Raw genomic sequence first — 20,671 nt, 5'->3', positions numbered from 1 at the left:
GATTTAAATGAAAAAAAAATCCATTTTTTTATTTGTTAAAAAACCAACTATCAATTTTTATCCACCTTGTTTTAGAGAGTCATTGAGGCCACCTGGAGGATTACCTGTGTCCTCAGGGTCACCTGAGAGGTACAAATGGGGGCGGGGCCTTCTTGGAACTGCTGAAAGGACTATATTGTAGATGATGCTGTACCCCCCCCCCCTCTGTTGAGAGAGGGCTGTTCAATTTGGACACAGATGGTCTCTTTGACCCCTTGTTCAAACCAGGTGTCCTGAGGACAGAGATAAACCTCCAGGAAGCCTCAATGACCTTCTAAAATGATGCAAATGGCCAGCTGTCTGCAAGGGGTATCAATCCTTCCATTCCCCACCATTTAGCCAGAACTGAAGAAGCTTCTTGGAAGAGAAGCGAAATCTCTTCAAAAGAAAAAACAAGAAAGTTGTGAAAAAAGAGGTCCTTTGGGACAGCTGGTTGACTGAGGACCTCCATAGACATCTCCATTCATTGCATGTTCCTTGATTGGTGACCTACAACTCAGTGATCGATCCAGGAAAGACAAAACACAGGTAGTCCTCCACTTATGATCACATTTGAGCCCAACACTTCTGTTGCTGAGCGAGACGGTTGCTAAGTGAACTCTGCCCCATTTTACGATTTTTCTTGCCACGGTTGTTAAGCGAATCACTGCACCCGTTAAGTTAGTCACACGATTGTTAAATGAATCTGGCTTTCCCCATTGCCTTTGCTTGTTGGAAGGTCGCAAAAGGGGATCGCGTGGTCCTTGGCACCACAAGCGTCTGAATTCACGAATCATGTGACCACTGCCATGGTTGCAAGTGTGAAAAGGGCTCGTGAGTCATTTTTTCTTCAGTGCCATTGCAACTTTGAGTGGACACAAAAACAAACGGTTGTAAGTCAAGGACTACCTGTGACAGGCTGGAGATAGAGGTGATGACCCCAAATGGACTCCAGAGTTAAATATTTGCCTTTTCCTGGCCTTGAGGGAACTGCTGATTTTGGGGGGAACTCAAAATCAAAACTCGCAGCTTCCCAAAATACTTTCATGGTGTCTTCTGTGGTGAAGAAGACAAGGAGGAAGGTCCCTCTCCTGGGGCCATGATGGAGAAGGCCCGCTGTGACCTTCTCAAGAACCTTTTCGAGGGCGTGAACGTTGGAAACGCCCATTGTCCCCACCCCTTTTCTGCCTTTGTCTTCCCTCCCCATCGTCCTCACCCTTCTCTTTGTTTCTCAGTGACTCAGCACATTAAAGACCTCCTGGAGAGAAACACTAAGAAGAAGTCCAAATTGAGAAAAAAACCCAAACCTTATGTTGAAGACCACGATGGTAGGGCGTGAGAATCAAATCTTCCTCTAGCAGCCTCTTCTCCTTAGTCTAGTCATCAGCCACTTCCTTTTTTGCCTCTGCAGCTTCTTAGTCTCTGCTTGGTCTCCCCATAACACGGCTTCATTCTTCTCCTAGCTGCTAATTTGGGGCGTGCCTCTAGATCCTGATTTTGGGGGGGAACCTACTGCTAATCACGTTTTCTCCAACACCTACTAACTTCTGCCACAGGTTGTCCTCTGCAGGTTGTCCTCCCGCCTCACTGGGGAGTCAGGAATGTGGGGGGGCGACGGTTGTAAGAGGGAGTAGCCGTTTTCCCATCCAGGGAGGGGCGACTGACCTCCTTCCGTTCATCCGTCATCTGTGTCACGCCAACGTACCCGTGATGTAGGTACACTGGCAACATGGGTGCTACCTGTAGCCCCAATGCGGGATTGACTGCACGGTAACGTTATTTATGGGACCCAGGGTTACTGTGGGACCCATATTATGACTTCAAGGTTTGATGGGCCGTGACTCGGCTCACGGCAATCCCCTTGAACAAGAGTCTCCAAACTTGACAGTTTTAAGAGTTGTGGACTTTAACTCCCAGAATTCCTCAAAATTCTGGCTGGGGAATTCTGGGTGTTGAAAGTCCACAAATCTTGACTTGTGGTCCATATCCGCCCTGTGAAGACAAGAGAGCAGAGGGCTGGAGGGCTCTTGCAAAAGGCACCTGTGGTAGAGGTGAGGGTGGGGGCAATGCTTGAGTGTCTACCTGCCTGGAGAAAGGTTGGGTGTCCTGGCCAGAAGACAAACTTCAAGGGCTTAAGCCCACCATCCTTCAGGTAAGAAACCCATCTGGCGTAATAGAGGTCTCACCTTTCAGGGTCGGAGTTGGTGCCCCAAGGGTCCTCCAGAACTCACAGTGAGGTCACACCACGCATGGTGGCATCACTTTCTGCATCTGAGGAGGTCCACGGAGGAAGGTAGTAGCTTCATAAGATCTCCCAACTCTAGGCTACGTCAACAAGAGACTTTCCAGCTGAGCATCCCGGACGAGAAGATCTTTCTCCCTGTGGGTACCTGGGTGCTCTCTGAGCTTGGAGGTTTTCTTGCAGATGTCTTACGACCCAACTAGGTAACGTCCTCAGGGCTAGGAGAGAGTAGGGTTAGGCCGTGGGTGCTCTCTGAACTTGGTTGTTTCCTTGCAAGCATTTCATGACCCAATTAGGGAACATCCTCAGTGCTAGAAGAGGGAGGAGGTTGGGATTTGGGTGCTTTCTGAGCTTGGTTGTTTCCTTGCAGACATTTCATGACCCAACTAGGTAACATCATCAGTGTTAGAAGGGATCAGGCTCGGGGTCTCTGCATTTCCTGAGCTTGGGGGTTTGCTTTTTTTTTTTTTTTGGCCAGCATTTCATGACCCAACTAGGGAACATCATCAGTGCTAGCTATGTTTTCATACTCTGGACAAACGCTAGGAGAAGGCCAACCTGTGTGAATGAACATAAAAATGTAATCGATGCACAAATACCACCAAATATAAAATCCCTGTCATTTGTCAGGGATATGATCCATGTGACATCATCGTGGCACCCTCTGGATGTCTATAAGCACTGAATATTTTGGATTTTCTCTTCTGCTTTGACCTGTTGGGTCTGGAATCAGAACATTGACCAAAATACAGAGAATCTTCAACTTATGACCACAATTGATCCTAAGCAACGTTTCCATTGCTAAGTGGTTCAAGTGAGTTTTGTCCCATTTTACGACCTGCCTTGCCACCGTTGTTTTGCCGCCTCTTAGCAAACAAAGTCAACAGGGAAGCCAGATTCACTTAACGACCGTGTTCCCAATTGAGCGACTCTGGCGGTTCGCTTAACCAACGGTGGCACAAAATGTCGTACAAGGATGCGAAGCTCACTTCACAACTACTTTGCTTAGCGACAGAAATTTTGGGGTCAATTGTGGTAGTAAGTAGAGCCTTACCTGCATTTTGACTTTCTCAACAGGCCCTTATAAGGAACACGGGTAAGCCTGTTTGCAAGCGATCTCACTCCTGGTTTTAATTCTTTATTGCCCAGGATTGGTGCATGATAATAATTCTGACAAGGATGCAACCTGCCCTTTGCAGACAAACCCCTGTTTCACAACTGGTTTTTTTTTGGGGGGGGGGTCATTTAATGACCCCGTAATCCCTTTTGGGTGAAATCTGGGCAACTGAGTGGAGCTAGCAGAGTGTTTACTGGCCCGATGCCTTTCCTATTGCCAGTGCGGAGTTTTGTTCAGCAGATATATTCTCAAATGTGCCGAGAGAGAGAGAAATATCTGTATATATGTATGCATGTATGTATGTATATATGTATGTATGTATATATGTATGTATGTATATATGTATATGTATGTATATATGTATATGTATGTATATATGTACACACACACACACACACAGCATAAATCCTGATTTTAGTATCCATCTCCAGGCGTTTCTCTCCTGGAAAGCTGTGTCTTTCTCCTCAGGAGTGTCTGAAGAGGATAAGAGGAGCATCAAAAAAATTAAGATGACTTTTTTGCCCACACTCCTGACATTCCTGCTCAGCTTAATTTGGACAATGGGCGTCTTTCCCTTAAAATAAGGATGGATTGGATTGCCTGGGGAAAGCCGGAACGGCTGCAGCTGAAAACGCATTTATTAAAATTCTGCTTGCATACACACACACACACACACACACACACACACACACACAGACACACACCAACCACTTACCGTGGCTTCTAATTTATCCATTTGGGGGTTTTGTGCGAGGCATCCCAAGCAAATGAAGGTTAAAGCGAACCCTGCACAGCATATAAATACTAAATCGCAACTGGGAAGAAGGAAACGAGGGCCAGTAACACACTCCGTGGCGTATCTGCACACCCCATGCCCATGTGTTCTTCTCTTCATCCCAAAGGTTCTTTTTTTCCCCAAGTGGCAACTGTACTTTCTGGGTTTTTTTGTGTTCTTTGAAGAGGTTTCGCTTCTCATCCCAGAAGCTTCTTCAGCTCTGACTGGAGGATGGGGAATGGAAGGATTTATATTCCTTGCAGACTGCTGGTCATTTGCATCCTTTTTAGAGAGCCGTTGAGGGGTCCTCAGAGTCACCTGAGGGGTGCAAATGGGGGTGAAGCCTTCCTGGAACTGCTGAAAGGACTTTGTGTTGTGGAGCTGTGTTTTCTGCAGGATGTTTTTCACTGCCCTGGGTCCCTTTCACTGTTGAACATGGGGGCCGGCTGCTAGGGAGAAGTCTGTGTTGTCTCCATCTCAAACAGAAGCGCAAATGGTTCTTGTAGTCGGCAATTTTTCTGCAGACTACAGAATATACAAAGGAATAGAAGGAATAGATTGGACATGTAGTCCTTGTTTATCAATGGAGACCGAGTGGAGCAAGTGGCCAGTTTTAAATTTTCTGTTGTGCAGTGGTGGAATTGGTATCCTGGGAAGGATACTGCAAAATCCCCATTCTCTCCCACTCCTGGGGGAATGATATTGCAAAATCTCCATTCCCTCCCCACTCCTGGGGAAAGGATATTGGACAATCTCATTCCCTCCCCACTCCTGGGAAGGATACTGCAAAATCCCCATTCCCTCCCCACTTCTGGAGAAGGATTCTGCAAAATCTCCATTCCCTCCACACTCCTAGGGGAAGGATTCTGCAAAATCTCCATTCCCTCCCCACTCCTGGGGAAGGATTCTGCAAAATCTCCATTCCCTCCACACTCCTAGGGGAAGGATACTGCAAAATCTCCATTCCCTCCCCACTCCTGGGGAAGGATTCTGCAAAATCTCCATTCCCTCCACACTCCTAGGGGAAGGATACTGCAAAATCCCCATTCCCTCCCCACTCCTGGGGAAGGATTCTGCAAAATCTCCATTCCCTCCACACTCCTAGGGGAAGGATACTGCAAAATCTCCATTCCCCCCCACTTCTGGGGAAGGATACTGCAAAATCTCCATTCCCTCCCCACTCCTGGGGGGAGGATACTGCAAAATCTCCATTCCCTTCCCACTTCTGGAGAAGGATTCTGCAAAATCGCCATTCCCTCCACACTCCTAGGGGAAGGATACTGCAAAATCTCCATTCCCTCCCCACTCCTGGGGAAAGGATATTGGACAATCTCATTCCCTCCCCACTCCTGGGAAGGATACTGCAAAATCCCCATTCCCTCCCCACTTCTGGAGAAGGATTCTGCAAAATCTCCATTCAATCCACACTCCTAGGGGAAGGATTCTGCAAAATCTCCATTCCCTCCCCACTCCTGGGGAAGGATTCTGCAAAATCTCCATTCCCTCCACACTCCTAGGGGAAGGATACTGCAAAATCTCCATTCCCTCCCCACTCCTGGGGAAGGATTCTGCAAAATCTCCATTCCCTCCACACTCCTAGGGAAGGATTCTGCAAAATCTCCATTCCCTCCACACTCCTAGGGGAAGGATACTGCAAAATCTCCATTCCCCCCAACTTCTGGGGAAGGATACTGCAAAATCTCCATTCCCTCCCCACTCCTGGGAAGGATACTGCAAAATCTCCATTCCCTTCCCACTTCTGGAGAAGGATTCTGCAAAATCGCCATTCCCTCCACACTCCTAGGGGAAGGATACTGCAAAATCTCCATTCCCTCCCCACTCCTGGGGGGAGGATACTGCAAAATCCCCATTCCCTCCCCACTCCTGGGGAAAGGATATTGGACAATCTCATTCCCTCCCCACTCCTGGGAAGGATACTGCAAAATCCCCATTCCCTCCCCACCTCTGGAGAAGTATTCTGCAAAATCCCCATTCCCTCCACACTCCTAGGGGAAGGATCCTACAAAATCTCCATTCCCTCCCCACTTCTGGAGAAGGATTCTGCAAAATCCCCATTCCCTCCACACTCCTAGGGGAAGGATACTGCAAAATCTCCATTCCCTCCCCACTCCTGGGGAAGGATACTGTAAAATCTCCATTCCCTCCCCACTCCTGGGGGGAGGATACTGCAAAATCTCCATTCCCTCCTCACTCCTTGTGGAAGGATACTGCAAAATCCCTGTTCCCTCCCCACTCCTGGGAAAAGGATATTGGACAATCTCATTCCCTCCCCACTCCTGGGAAGGATATTGCAAAATCCCCATTCCCTCCTCACTCCTAGGGGAAGGATACTGCAAAATTTCCATTCCCTCCACACTCCTGGGGAAGGATACTGCAAAATCTCCATTCCCTCCCCACTCCTGGGGGGGAGGATACTACAAAATCTCCATTCTCTCCCCACTCCTGGGGAAGGGTGCTGCAAAATCCCCATTCCCTCCCCACTCCAGGGGAAGGATACTTTAAAATCTCCATTCCCTCCAAACTCCAGGGGAAGGATATTGCAAAATCCCCATTCCCTCCCCACTCCTGAGAAGGATACTGCAAAATCCCCATTCTCTCCTCACTCCTGAGAAGGATACTGCAAAATCCCCATTCTCTCCTCACTCCTGGGAAGGATATTGCAAAATCCCCATTCCCTCCCCACTCCTGAGAAGGATACTGCAAAATCCCCATTCCCTCCCCACTCCTGAGAAGGATATTGCAAAATCCCCATTCCCTCCCCACTCCTGAGAAGGATACTGCAAAATCCCCATTCTCTCCTCACTCCTGAGAAGGATACTGCAAAATCCCCATTCTCTCCTCACTCCTGGGAAGGATATTGCAAAATCCCCATTCCCTCCCCACTCCTGAGAAGGATATTGCAAAATCCCCATTCCCTCCCCACTCCTGAGAAGGATACTGCAAAATCCCCATTCCCTCCCCACTCCTGAGAAGGATATTGCAAAATCCCCATTCCCTCCCCACTCCTGAGAAGGATACTGCAAAATCCCCATTCTCTCCTCACTCCTGAGAAGGATACTGCAAAATCCCCATTCTCTCCTCACTCCTGAGAAGGATACTGCAAAATCCCCATTCTCTCCTCACTCCTGGGAAGGATATTGCAAAATCCCCATTCCCTCCCCACTCCTGAGAAGGATACTGCAAAATCCCCATTCCCTCCCCACTCCTGAGAAGGATATTGCAAAATCCCCATTCCCTCCCCACTCCTGAGAAGGATACTGCAAAATCCCCATTCTCTCCTCACTCCTGAGAAGGATACTGCAAAATCCCCATTCTCTCCTCACTCCTGAGAAGGATACTGCAAAATCCCCATTCCCTCCCCACTCCTGAGAAGGATATTGCAAAATCCCCATTCCCTCCCCACTCCTGAGAAGGATACTGCAAAATCCCCATTCTCTCCTCACTCCTGGGGGAAGGATACTGCAAAATCCCCATTCTCTCCCCACTCCTGGGGATAAGATATTGGACAATCTCATTCCCTTCCCATTCCTCGGGCCAGCCAGAGGTGGTGTTTGCCGGTTCTCCGAACTACTCAAAATTTCCGCTACTGGTTCTCCAGAATCTGTCAGAACCTGCTGAATTTCACCCCTGGTGTTGTCATAAAAGAGGACCTGACCTGGGGCGACTCACATTGCAGCTCTGGTGAAAAGGGTCCAGCAGAGATGATATGACCTGAGATGTTTCAGGAAACAACAACTGAATGAAAAACTGCTGGTGACCTTCTACTTCTGCTCCATAGAGAGTATTTTAACTTACTGCCCCTGTGTGTGGTTTGGCAATTGCAGAGTGGCAGATAGGACAGCGCTCCAGTGGGTCAACGTCATTGCCCAGAGGATCATGGGTTGCCCTCTCCCCTCTCTGGAAGAGCTTTATAGCTCCTGCTGCCTTAAGAAAGTTGAAAAGATCCTTAAAGATCCATCTCATCCTGGGCACCCTTGGTTTTTTTTAACTATTACCATCTGGCAGCCGGTACAGGGCAATAAAAACAGGGACAAATAGGCTGAAAAACAGCTTCTATCCCACAGCAGTAACTATGCTGAATTCTACTGCATAGTGGAATATTAATGCAATATCAGGTTTTAAATTCCAATTATAAAGCATGTGAAGGATGTTTGTTTGTGTTTTTATTTTTAGAGTTAGAAATGTACACTGAAGATGCCATTTAATTTCCTTGTACGAGGTGCAATGACAATAAAGTAAACGAAGCTACACTAAAGCAAAATCCCATTTGCACTGCTCGGGTGATTCTGAGGACAAACCTCCAAGTGGCCTCAAGGAGCCTCAAGGCTTGGAGGTCCTATCTGGGCCAAGGCTTGCGGTCCTAGAGTGTTAGTTGCAGGTCTCCTGAATTTGAAGTTAATGGCCAGAGTGAGTTCGTAGCATTCAGGAAGCGACAGAAGAAGGAAGGGCCACCTGGTCAAGAGTTGACTTGCTGGGACTCCAGAGAAAGCTGCTGAGATGGGGTCATGTCTAAGCAGAGTCTCAGCCCCACAGGGCCCTTCTTGGGTTAGGACTTCAGGAAGATGCTCAAGACAGATGGGAAAGAGGGTCTAGTTGCCATGGGACCTCTTACGCAGGACACCTCACTGGTTGCGTAGCTTCTTCTCGTTCAGCTGCTTGGGTCTCTTCTCTTTGTCTCTTCCTCCCGGGGTGGCGGCTCATGAATTGGCTTTGCTCTGACTTTCTCTCTCTCTCTCTTTCTTCCTTTCTCCTTCCTCCCTTTTCTCTTGTAGGGGTGGCGGTAAGCACTTACGCCAAGTATTGTTACAGCAAGCTCCAGAAGGCAGCGTTGACTGGCGCCAAGAAGGTATCTACCCCCCCTCTTTTTGCGTCATGTTTTTAGGTGGCCTCGGGAGACCAGAGCTGGTGGCTAATGGTCATGGGAACGTGTGAGGTTGGTTGGGTTGAAGTTGGAGGCCTCTCCCAAATCTTTACTTTGATCCATGTCAATGAGTGAGCCAAGACATCCAACTCAACATCCAACTCACCCTTGTCCTTTTGCCCAAGAGGGGAAGGGTTGGTGGGTGTCAGGGGAAAAAAATGCCCTGGGTATCTGAGATCAATGGACCGTGGCTGATTCCCTTCTGCATATCTTTTGAGATATTGAGAAAAATAAAAGTCTTTTAAAATATTCTAATTAATAAACAAACTTTAATAATAAAATAATAAAAAGTAAATGAAACAGAAAATAACTAATTGGTTACATTTTGATAATGAAAAGCTACGTCTGCCAAAGTTGGCTGCCGAACAAAGAAGAGAAGAATTTTGGAATGTGTAACGCGTGCGCAATAAATCACTTTCAGATAACATTTTGTTTTATGACCTGCGCAATAAAGCTTTCTTAGTTTAACTCTTGAGTGTCAATTCAGGCAGTTCAGGCCTAGCAAACTTTTTAACATCGTGACAGTGGGGAGGTTAACTCAAGAGCTTCCTGTCCAGATGTTATTTTGCTCACCAACAATTTTCCCTCGAGGATTAAGGGGACACTGAGTACTCCAGAATCAGGGGCCAAACTTCCCTGCAGTGGTGGAATTTTGTGTAGTTTATTCAATATACAAGCAACCATCTCAACCTGTGCGTTTTGTGTGACTCTAAGCAATTCACAAGATTTAAAGAAAACAAAACACTCACAGCACTTAGACTTATATATCCAGAGGTTGGTGCGGGGGTGAAATCTAGTTACCTTCGCTATTGGTTCACAGATATGAGCATGCACAATTTTTTACTACCGATTCGGGTGAACCGATCCGAACCGATAGCATTTCACCCCTGGATGGGCATCACATTATGTAACAACCGGTTCGCCCAGAGTGCAAAAATGCATGCTCGCGCCATCCGCGCATTTCGCACAGCAACAAAAATGTGGTTATATAGGACAGGATAGCGCCGGGGCAAATGGGCACGTCCAGACGCTGCTTAGAACCGTGGTGCTCTGCCCGCTCCCCAGCTCCTGCGGCTTGGTGCCTTAGGGATACCCCCTAGGTCAGTGAATGGCGCTCTGCCCGACTGGAGAGGGGGTTTGCCAGGTGGTTGCTTGTGAGCTTGGTCACCTCATGGCTGCTTCGCCCCTGAGGCTGTGCCCGGCTCTTCGGGAGGAAGTTCGCAAGGAAGCAGCCGCCCGGCAACCCCAAAACAATAAGCCCTCCCCTATAATAAGCCCAAGGCCATATTTTGTAAGGAAAAAGAAAATAAGACCCTGTCGTATTTTGGGGGAAACACGGTAGGTAGATCGGTAAGATAGATAAGATGGATGGATTGGATGGGTAGATAGATAGACACAGATATAAATAGGTAGATATGTAGATAGGTAAGGTAGGTAAGATGATGGATGGATGGATGGATGGAAGATAGAGAAGTAAGATAGGTAAGATGATGGATGGATGGAAGATAGGTAATGTAGATAAGATGATAGATGGATGGGTAGGTAGGTAGATATAGATAGATGAGTAGATAGGTAGGTAGATCGATAAGATGGATTGGATGGGTAGATAGGTAGACACAGATATAGATAGGAAGATAAGTAGATAGGTAAGGTAGATAAGATGATGGATGGATGGATGGATGGATGGGTAGACAAATAGATAGACAAGCAGACAGGTGATAGATAGATAGATAGATAGATAGATAGATAGATAGATAGATAGATAGATAGATAGATAGATATGCTTCAAAGGCTCTCCCAGGTGAGGTGCCTCTCTGCTATTCATTCATCCAGGCACATATGTACCAACCCGGGGGACGTCATGCGTGTCTTAAAGGAACTGCATGTGAACTTCTGCAGTGATTCTGAGGGTCTTGAGCCGGGGGGGTTCCGAGGCTGGTCATGGCCGTAGGGCAGCCATGAAGAGCCAAGGTTGAGAACAGAAAAAACGGGGCATCCAACTCTTGCATGAGTGTGATTTGTGCAGGAAGCCCCTCCTCGCTCTGGACTGCTGCCCTAACAGGTGATTTTTCCAGCCGGAGTTGCATTCTTTGCTAATCCCGCAGAGAATGCGCCTTTTTGATTCCCACTCCCTGCAAACCCACCATTGGTGGGGGAGGGGGTTGGGGGGGCACCACTTTGGAGAAGGGTGGGCATTGCCATTTAACACTGTCCTTACGTCACTCTTACGGCAAACACAGGTGGCCGGCACGCAGGGCTGCAGCTGTTGCCTCTTCCCAGTTGCTAAGCTCTGCGTCCAGCTGGTTGAGCTGCTGAGAATGACTCACCGGATCTCCGGTTTTCATCGGGACGGCTCTCGGTTCCTCCCCCCCGCCCCTCCACCCCCTCCCCTAATTGGCAGAATTGGGGGGAGGGATTGAGAAGAAGTAGAAAGCGGAGCGAAGAATAAAAGGGGATTTATTTTAAGAGCAGGTTGTCTGGACTTCAAAGGGAGACCGATTTGGGAAACTGAAATTGCAGGGAGTGTGCGGAGTTGATCGCCAGAGGTAGTCCTCAACTTACGACCGTGACCATTTATTTAGTATGTATGTATTTGTTGGTTTATTTCATTTCTTTGCCATCCATCTCGTATCCAGTGACTCCGAACCCAACATTTCCGTTGCAAAGTGAGACCGTAGTGTGAAGTGAGTTTGGCCTCATTTTACGACCTTTTTGGTCCCTGAGGCGAATCTCTGCTGCTGTCAAGTGAGTGACAAGGTCATTAAGCGAATCTGGCTTCCCCGTTGACTTTGCTTGTCTGACGGTCACAAAGAGGGGATCACATCATCACACACGCACACACGGGACGAAGCAAACAGTCATAAATACAAGTCACTTGCCAAGCATCTGAATTTTGATCACGTGACTGTAAGGATGGCTGCAATGGTCGTAAGTGTGAAAAATGGTCATAGGTCACATTTTCACTGCCGTTGTAACTTTGAAGTGCCATGCAGTGAACAGTCACTAAATGAACTGTTGTAAGTCGAGGACTGCCTGTACTGCTTTGAAACCTTCTGGTGAAAAGGTTGGCCTAACGACAAGTAGTCCTCGACTTAACGACCACAATTGAGCCCAACATTTCTGTTGCTAGGTGAGACATTTGGGAAGTGAATTTTGCCCTGTTCTATGACATTTCTTCCCAGTGAATCACTGCGGTTATTAAATTAGTGTCATGGTCATTAAGTGAATCTGCTTTTCCCATTGACTTTGCTTGTCAGAAGGTTGCAAAAGGGGATCGCGTGACCTCCAGGGTGCTGCAACGGTCATAAGTATGAGTCAGCGGCCAAGCATCTGAATTTTGATTGCCTGACCACGGTAATGGGATAACTTAAGTCCTTAAGTCACTTTTTTCAGAGCCGTTGTAACTTTGGTCACTAAACAAACCGATGTAAGTCGAGGACTATCTGTACTCTAAACATCTGTACATCGGTGTGATACAAGTTGTGGGTGCAAGTTTAGAAACAAGACACTGCATTTTCTTATCCTGGTTGTTGTATTTCCTGAGCACATCCGCTGGGAGCTTTGGATCTGACTCAGCAGAAGGTTCCACTTTTATTAGAGATGTCATTTTGGCACGTCTGGGAAAACCCGAATCTGAAAGTTCCCCAGTTTTCCCCACCCAGTTGAAAGTTCAAGACCCTGCCCCCACTCCCACAAGTCCATCCCATGGTCCAATCTCCCACTGCCACGAAGACAGATTCCACCCATCCAGATCTGGCCAGGTGCAGAGACAAAGGATGACCTTGACTTTCTGAGAAAGAATGTTGTTATGGCTACATATCGTCCGACTCCATATAATTCCCCCCCCTCCCATTTTCCCACAGTAGAAAGTGTGGCAGGCCTGAAAGAACAGATGGCTTGCAGGCAAGACAGCCAGTGTGCTGGAGGTCAAAGATCCTAAGAGCCACACCTGGCATTTCCACTTGCAGGTGTTCCAAAAATCAGGCTGAGAAAGATACCAAGGGGAGATCAGCGGCTTAAGAAGGCAATGTTGTAAATAGAAGAGTTGTAACTCAGGTTTGGTGCTCTATGAGCTTGGTGGTTTTCTTGCAGATGTTTCATTACCTAACTAGATAACATCATCAGTGGTAGAAGGAAGTAGGGTTTACAGAGAAGAAGCGGATGACAACTATGGGGTCCTTGGTGCCTTCTGAGCTTGGTGGTTTTCTTGCAGACATTTCATGATCCAACTAGGTAACATCATCAGTGCTAGAGGGGAGTGGGGTTTACAGAATAGAGGAGAAGGAGTGGGGAGGATTGGGGAGGTCCTTGGTGCTTTCTGAGCTGGTTGGTTTTCTTGCAGATGTTTCATGACCCAACTAGGTAACATCATCAGTGCTAGAAGGGAGTGAATGTTTGGAATGGATGGGGAAAAAGAGAAAGGGAAGAAGTGGAGGAGATGGAGATGGAGGAGGAGGACTGGTGGGTTCTTTGGTGCTGTCAGAACTTGTTTTCTTGCAGGTGTTTCATCACCAATCGAGGTAACATCATCAATGCTAGAAGGGAATGAGTGTTTGGAGAGAAAGAGAAAAGGAGGAGGAGGAGGAGGAGGAGGAGGAGGAGGAGGAGGGATGGTAAAGGAGGAGGAGGGAGAAGAGGAAGAGGAGGACGTCTATGGGGTCCTTGGTGCCCCCTGAGCTTGGTGGTTTTGTTGCAGATGTTTTATTACCCAACTAGAGAAAATCATCATTTGGTAGACAGGAGTGGGGTTTGTGGAGAGGTGCAGCAGGAAGAAAAAGCTGTGAGGAGCCCAAAATTTCTATCCTTAGGCGAGACGTTTGTGAAGCGAGTTTTGCCCCATTCTATGACCTTTCCTGCCACAGATGTTAGACTAATCGCTGCTGCTGATCAGTTAGTAACACGGCTGTACAGTAACTTGGCTGTCTTCCGTCAAAGCCCTCAGGATGCACAGCAGCCCATTCAGCCGTCTTCTGTAAGCCTTGAGGTCTCCCACCTTCCGCCTTCCTCTTGGAGTGCGGCTGCCTCTCGGTGGCCAACATCTGGATTGCACCAGGCCATGCTTTCCATGCTCCTTGATTCCAGTACCAACCAGAGAGATGAAACGACATTAAAACTTGGCTTTGAGCACCATGGTTTGAAGCTATCCTTGAGAAAGCCCGTTCTTGACTTTTAAGGACGCCCTCATGGCTTGGTCAAAACACATGTTTGTTTATTTAAGAAAACAGATGCTCCCTGATACAGTAAAAAGCACACAATTAGGTCCAAAAACCCTCTTTTTATATCAAAGGCTGTGAATTATATTCATTCACAGCCCGTAAGAGTTGTAAAGAGTCCTACAGTATTCTGCCAAAGTGTTTCGGGATAAGGCTGATAAGCACCCACCTTTATCTTCCTTGAAACGCTGCCAAAGACCTAATTGGCAATTAGCTTGCCAAGGCCACACGGAGCAAAGAGTGAGAACGGAGCTTCAGGAAGTAAACTGACCAGCATGAACTAAGTTGCTTCCTGCAAAGGCTCACGTGCCTTTGCTCCTCCTTTATGTCCTATGGGAGGGGCCAATCACCTCCAAACCTGACTCCCGAGTTGTCCCTTCTGTCTTAGCTGTTCTTGCCTTCTGGCAACTCTGCGCATGCCCGCACTGGGAACAGCACGCGCCTGTTCCTCTACCTCGCTGGTGTCCGACTGGAGGCTCCGGAGGCAACAAATAACTCCCAGACGGCCCTGGCCCCCTCTCTGCCTCTGACACAGAGCCCTCCTCAGACCCTTCCCCAGACTCCAGGACTGGCCCATGTCCCTCCCCAACCTCCTCGCTGTCTGAATCTCCTGCCGGCTCTGAAGGCTGCCGCCGGACCACAACACCAGGTGGCTTACAAAGATAAAAACCTAATATAAATAAAATTTAATAAATAAAATTAAATAAATAATAAATAAATAAAAAGGGATGATCCCTCACTATCCTGACGACAACAATTAAAAAAACCATTTGATGGCTCCATCCAACTCCCATTGGCAAAACCCGGTCCTCAGGGCCTTGCGAAAGAAGGATCAAAATGGGAGCCAATCTCATTTCTGTGGGTATGATGTTGTATCTGGAGGGAGCCACCACAGAGAAGGCTCTTCTGAATCCCGCTAGATTGGGGGTGTCAAACTTGATTTCATTGAGGGCCTCATCAGGGTTGTGTTTGACCTCGAGGGGGGGAGGAATGGGTGTAGCCAGAGTGGATATGGCCAGCTCGATGTCACCCATGTTGTTGATGCCTGTGGTGGCCCGAGTGCTCTACCAACGAAAAAAGGGTTCCGAGCTCCGTTTTTGGCTGCGACAGACTCCTGCAACCCTCTGCCAGCGAAAATAGCGCTTGGGAGGACCCATGTGCGGCCCTTTTCAACTCCGTTTTCACTGGCAAAGGCACCACGGGCCAGTCTTCACTGTTTCCAGGACAGTCCTGCGGGCCAAATCTAACCATCCCGCGGGCCTTGAGTTCGACACCCCTGCACTAGATGCAGAGGTGAGCGACACATAATGTAACAACCAGTTTGCCTAGAACCGAAAACGTGAGGGTGCGTGCCTTCTGAGCATGTGTGCGGCATCAAAACGCACGGCGATTATATAGAATGGGATAGCGCTGGTCGAAACTACTGGTTTGCCTGAACCGGTCTGAACCGGCAGCAGCCTACCTCTGACTAGATGGACTTCCTTAGGAGAGGGGACCCATAGGCTTCCTTGCTTCCCTGCTCTATGTTGTGGTCCACCGGTGGCCTGCAGAGCTGGCATCAGGATTGGATAGTGAGGAGGTTGGGGAGGAGCATGGACCAGTCCTGGAGTCTGGGGAAGGCTCGGACGAGGGCTCTGCGTTGGAGGCAGAGATGGGGCCAGGGCCACCTGGGAGTTATGTGCTGCCTCCAGAGCCTCCAGAGTCAGACATCAGCAAGGCAGAGGAACTGGCTTCCCCTGTTCCCAGTGCGTGCATGCGCAGAGCTGCCAGAAGGCAAGAACTGTTAAAACAGAAGGGATGACTCGGGAGTAAGGTTTGGAGGCGATTGACCCCTCCCGTAGGACGTAAAGGAGGAGCAAAGGCACGTGAGCAACTTTGTTCATGCTGGTCAGTTTACATTCTAAAGCTGTATTTTGACTCTGCTTCGTGTGGCCTCGCCAAGCTAATTGCCAATTAGGTTTTTGGCAGCGCTTCAAGGAAGATAAAGGTGGGTGCCTATCAGCCTTATCCCGAAAGACTTTGGCAGCCTACTACCGGACTTTTTACAAACTATTTGGGACTCATTAAGGGCTGTGAATGAACACAATTCAGAGCCTTTGAAATAAAAAGAGGATTTGGGGGACTAAGTGTGTGCTTTTTACTGTATCGGGAAGCCTAGGTGAGAACATTCTAGTAGGTCAGGTAGATATAACAGAGAAGATGGTCCACAATTGATGTGAACGTTTTCATTTTACACCTATTCAAAACTCGGAAACACACACACACACACACACACACACACACACACACACACGAAGGCTTCACAAATAGTAAGCAGTTTTTCAGCCCCAAACGTTGGTATGAGAGAGGTTCGAGATGAAGGTTGCAGATGTTAGGCAGACCGCTTTTATTGGGAAAAGGACCGGACATTTCAGGCTACTCTTTAATATAATTTTTGCGTGAGATGGCAAACAGATGTTGTTTCCAGTTCTGGCTACCAGGTTTAAAGATGACTGGTGCAGAGCTGTTAAATTCCAGAAAACGAAACTTGTCCCGGATTGACCAGTGCTCAACCTCAAGCCATGCATAAATGCTTGCTTTTTCTACACGCCTCCTGTTTCCTCTTTCTCTGGTGGTTTCTCTCACTGTGGAAATCCAGTTCGTCCTCTCCTTGGGGGAGCGTTGGTGGCGGTGGCGGTGCTAGAAACTGAGCCCAAGGTCCTCGGAGACTCATGAGTCTCGTGACATCCAATTCTCTACTTGTCCCAAATGTGCTCCTCTGTGTAGGGTCTGAAGAAGCCAAACATCGAAGAGATTCGTCACGCCAAGAATGCCGTCTTCAACCCATCCATGTTCGGGAGCTCCCTGCAAGAAATCATGAACATGCAGAAGGAGAGGTACCCAGATCACCAGCTCCCGTGGGTGCAGACCAGGCTATCGGAAGAAGTGCTGGCTCTCAACGGAGACCAGACCGAGGGCATCTTCAGGTAATCTGCACCTTGGCGGGCTGTCCTTTCTCCATTTGAAGAACTTCTCAAGTCCAGTTTGTTTGTTTGTCAAACATGTATAAGGTAACAGGTGTAAGTATGAACATGAACAAAGGAAGTAGATGCAGATAAATGGGGACAGTAGACAGTTTCTTGCCATATTAAGTTTGAATTTTTTAAGTTTGAATTTATTAGCCGCTCCCTTTCCAAGTAGGACTCGGGGCGGCGTACAATGGGGCATATAAAACACAGAAAATATATAAAAACACATAGGCGTACATACAGAACATACATACAGATACACAAACACGGACTCGAACTCGGAGGAGGTAGACAATTTACATCATATAGACAGTTAAAAAAACCCGCATTAAGATACCCCAATTATAAAAACCCCATATAGAATTAAAATTTAACGTTTAAAATACAATTTAAAACCAGTTAGGAGGAATAAGAATAATTACGATTGAGCCAGGCCAGATAATTGAAAGAGGTGGGTCTTCAGCTGTACACGGAAGGAGCGGAGATCGGAAGTAATCCTGATGTCACGGGGGAGGTCATTCCACAGGGCTGGGCCCACCACAGAGAAGGCTCTGCTCCTGGGTGTCGCCCCCCGGCACTGTTTGGCGGACGGCACCCGGAGAAGTCCCTCTCTGTGTGAGCGAATTGGTCGTAGGGATGTGTGAGGCAGGATGCGATCCTGCATATAACTAGGCCCTGTGCCATGGAGCGCTTTAAAGATCATAATCAAAACCTTGAAACGCACTCGGTAGACCACAGGAAGCCAGTGCAGCTCGCGCAGGAGAGGTGTTACAGGGGAGTATCTAGTCCTCCCCATAATCACCCGCGCGGCCGCGTTCTGGACCAACTGTAGTCTCCGAGTGCATCTCAAGGGAAGCCCCATGTAGAGAGCATTGCAGTAATCCAGGCGAGACGTCACTAGCGCATGGGTGACTGTGCGTAGGGCATCCCGGTCCAATAAGGGGCGCAATTGGCGCATCAGGCGAACCTGATGGAACGCCCCCCTTGCCACGGCTGTTACATGGTTATCCATGGACAGCCGGGCATCCAGGAGGACGCCCAAATTGCGCACCTGTTCCATGGGGGCTAGTTGGACGCCCCCGATGGCCAGAGATGGAAGCACCTGGTTGAACCGGGAGGCCGGAAGCCACAGCCACTCCGTCTTGGAAGGGTTGAGTTTTAGTCGGTTGCCATCCATCCAGACCCGTACGGCCTCCAGACACCGGGACATCATTTCGACGGCCTCATTGGGGTGGTTCGGAGTGGAAATTAATTTCTTGTTAAGCGAAACACTGCAAGCGATAAGTTATTCACACGGTCGTTAAGTGAATCTGGCCTCCTCCGTCAGCTTTTCTTGTCAGAAGGTCGCGAATGGGGATCATGCGACCATGGGACACTGCAACCGCCATAAATATGAACCAGTTGCCAAGCATACGGATTTTGATCCCATGACCCCGGGAGTGCTGCAGCGGTCATAACAGTGGTGGGGTCCTACCGGTTTGGAGCGGTTCAGCTGAACTGGTAGAGGTTTGGCGGCCTGGGTCACTGGAACCGGCAGCGACCCAGGCCTGCCACGCCTCCGAACCGGTTCTCCTACGGCGGCGCCATCTTGATTTTTGGTTCTGCGCATGCAAAAGTTTCATTGCACAAATTCACTTTGTTCCCATTTTGTAACGTTTTGCGCATACGCAGACCTATGTGTGTGCAAATGCACATGCAAAATTTCACGCGCACCGAACTGGCGGTAATGCCGGCAGCACCCCACCCCTGGGTCCTAAGTGTGAAAAATGGTCATAAATCCCTTTTTTTCCAATGCCATTGTAACTTTGAACAGTCGCTCCCTCTCTGGGGAGAGGGGGCGGTCTAGAAATCTAATAAATAAATAAATAAATAAATGAACTTGTTGTAAGTTGCGGACTAACTGGGCTAAAAAGTTAGCTTTGAGTAGTATTCAGTGCAGTGAAGCCCACGTCTCCCTTGGCCTGAAGAGACAAGGTATAAAGACAACCGACTGGGGTGTCTTCCTCGCCAGGAGAAGTTAGACGTTTGCCCAACACAGGGGTGTCAAACTCGATTTCTTTGTGGGCCGGATCAGCATTCTAGTTGACCTCTGTGAGTTAGTGGTGGTTGGGGAGGACTCGGGTGCATGTGTGTGCAGGACTCAACGGGCGCATGTGTGTGCAGGACTCGCCCCCACCATCCCAGCCATCTCCTGTGCACACGTATGTCTGCACGGGGTGGTGTGGGCCTGGCTTGTGCGTGCATGCGCCCACCTCCTGTGCATGCACGCTTTCTTGGATTGATTGAGCCTGGCCGAAGAGACGCGGGCTGACCCCTGGATGGTTCCAGGACGGCCACGTGGACTGAAGACATCCGACATGTCTTCGTGTCTCTGAGGAAGTCCTTTCTTCTCTTCTGCAGAGTTCCTGGGGACATCGATGAAGTCAACGCTCTCAAGCTTCAGGTGGATCAGTGGAAAATCCCCACTGGCTTAGAAGACCCCCATGTTCCTGGTGAGGGTGACAGCTGTGGAAGAACATCTCTGCAGCAGTGGTGGGTTCTGGCCGGTACGGCCCGGTACGGTTGTATCGGGAGTAACTGGGAGCAGCCGACAGCATACTGATACGGTGGCTCGTTTGGCCGAATCGCCCACCCGCGTTCTATACCAGTTTCTAAAGCAACCGGCCAATTGTGCACAGCGTGCATTGCCTGCGTGAGCTCCGACAAGGAGCTGGGTGTCGCAGGGGCGGTGGAGTGCGGATGCGTGCGCACAAAAGGATGCATGGCCCCATGAGCACCGTACCGGTAGCAACAGGGAGAGGAACCCACCACTGCTCTGCAGCACAGCCTGGTTTTTCTCCTTCAGCTGCATCTGCTCCACCTTTGTGGGCTCCATCCTGGACAGGGATGGAGAAGACATTTTTGGCGTTTTGTCTTGCGTGAATAAAGGGAACATTTCCCCCCCTTTGGGCTTATAAACCGGAAGGCTATAAAATATTTTACAATATAATACAATGGAAGGGATCTTGGAGGTCTTCTAGTCCAACCCCCTGCCTAGGCAGGAAACCCTACACCACTTCAGACAAATGGCTATCCAACATCTTCTTAAAGACTTACAGTGTTGGGGCATTCACAACCTCTGGAGGCAACTTCTGTTCCACTGATTAATTGTTCTAACTGTCAGGAAATTTCTCCTTAGTTCTAGGTTGCTTCTCTCCTTGATTAGTTTCCACCCATTGCTTCTTGTTCTACCCTCAGGTGCCTTGGAGAATAGCTTGACTCCCTCTTCCTTGTGGCAACCCCTGATTTTAAAATGGCATATGATATGGCCCTCTTATTTAATCCCTCGGTCAATTGATATATACCCTGCAGGTAAT

General features: G+C 48.6%; 1 protein-coding gene across 6 annotated transcripts in view; it reads left to right on the top strand.

Moving 5' to 3' along the window:
* The window catches only part of ARHGAP39 (Rho GTPase activating protein 39), a 160,419-nt gene that overhangs the window by 128,753 nt on the left and 10,995 nt on the right, over positions 1-20,671 (top strand). For 3 of the 6 annotated variants that reach the window (XM_081951952.1, XM_081951950.1, XM_081951951.1), the window contains exons 6-9: positions 1,254-1,346; positions 8,946-9,019; positions 17,074-17,273; positions 19,716-19,807. In XM_081951952.1, coding sequence (XP_081808078.1) covers positions 1,254-1,346; positions 8,946-9,019; positions 17,074-17,273; positions 19,716-19,807 — 459 coding nt within the window. The remainder of the gene's footprint in view (positions 1-1,253; positions 1,347-8,945; positions 9,020-17,073; positions 17,274-19,715; positions 19,808-20,671) is intronic. The other 3 variants (XR_014175291.1, XM_081951953.1, XR_014175290.1) reach the window with 3 other exon arrangements.

This window comes from Natrix helvetica (genome assembly GCF_964273705.1).
Source record: "Natrix helvetica genome assembly, chromosome: 4".
Classification (NCBI taxonomy): Eukaryota; Metazoa; Chordata; class Lepidosauria; order Squamata; family Natricidae; genus Natrix; species Natrix helvetica.
Note: the sequence above shows the minus strand (reverse complement) of the source record. Positions and strands in the feature narration are given on the sequence as shown.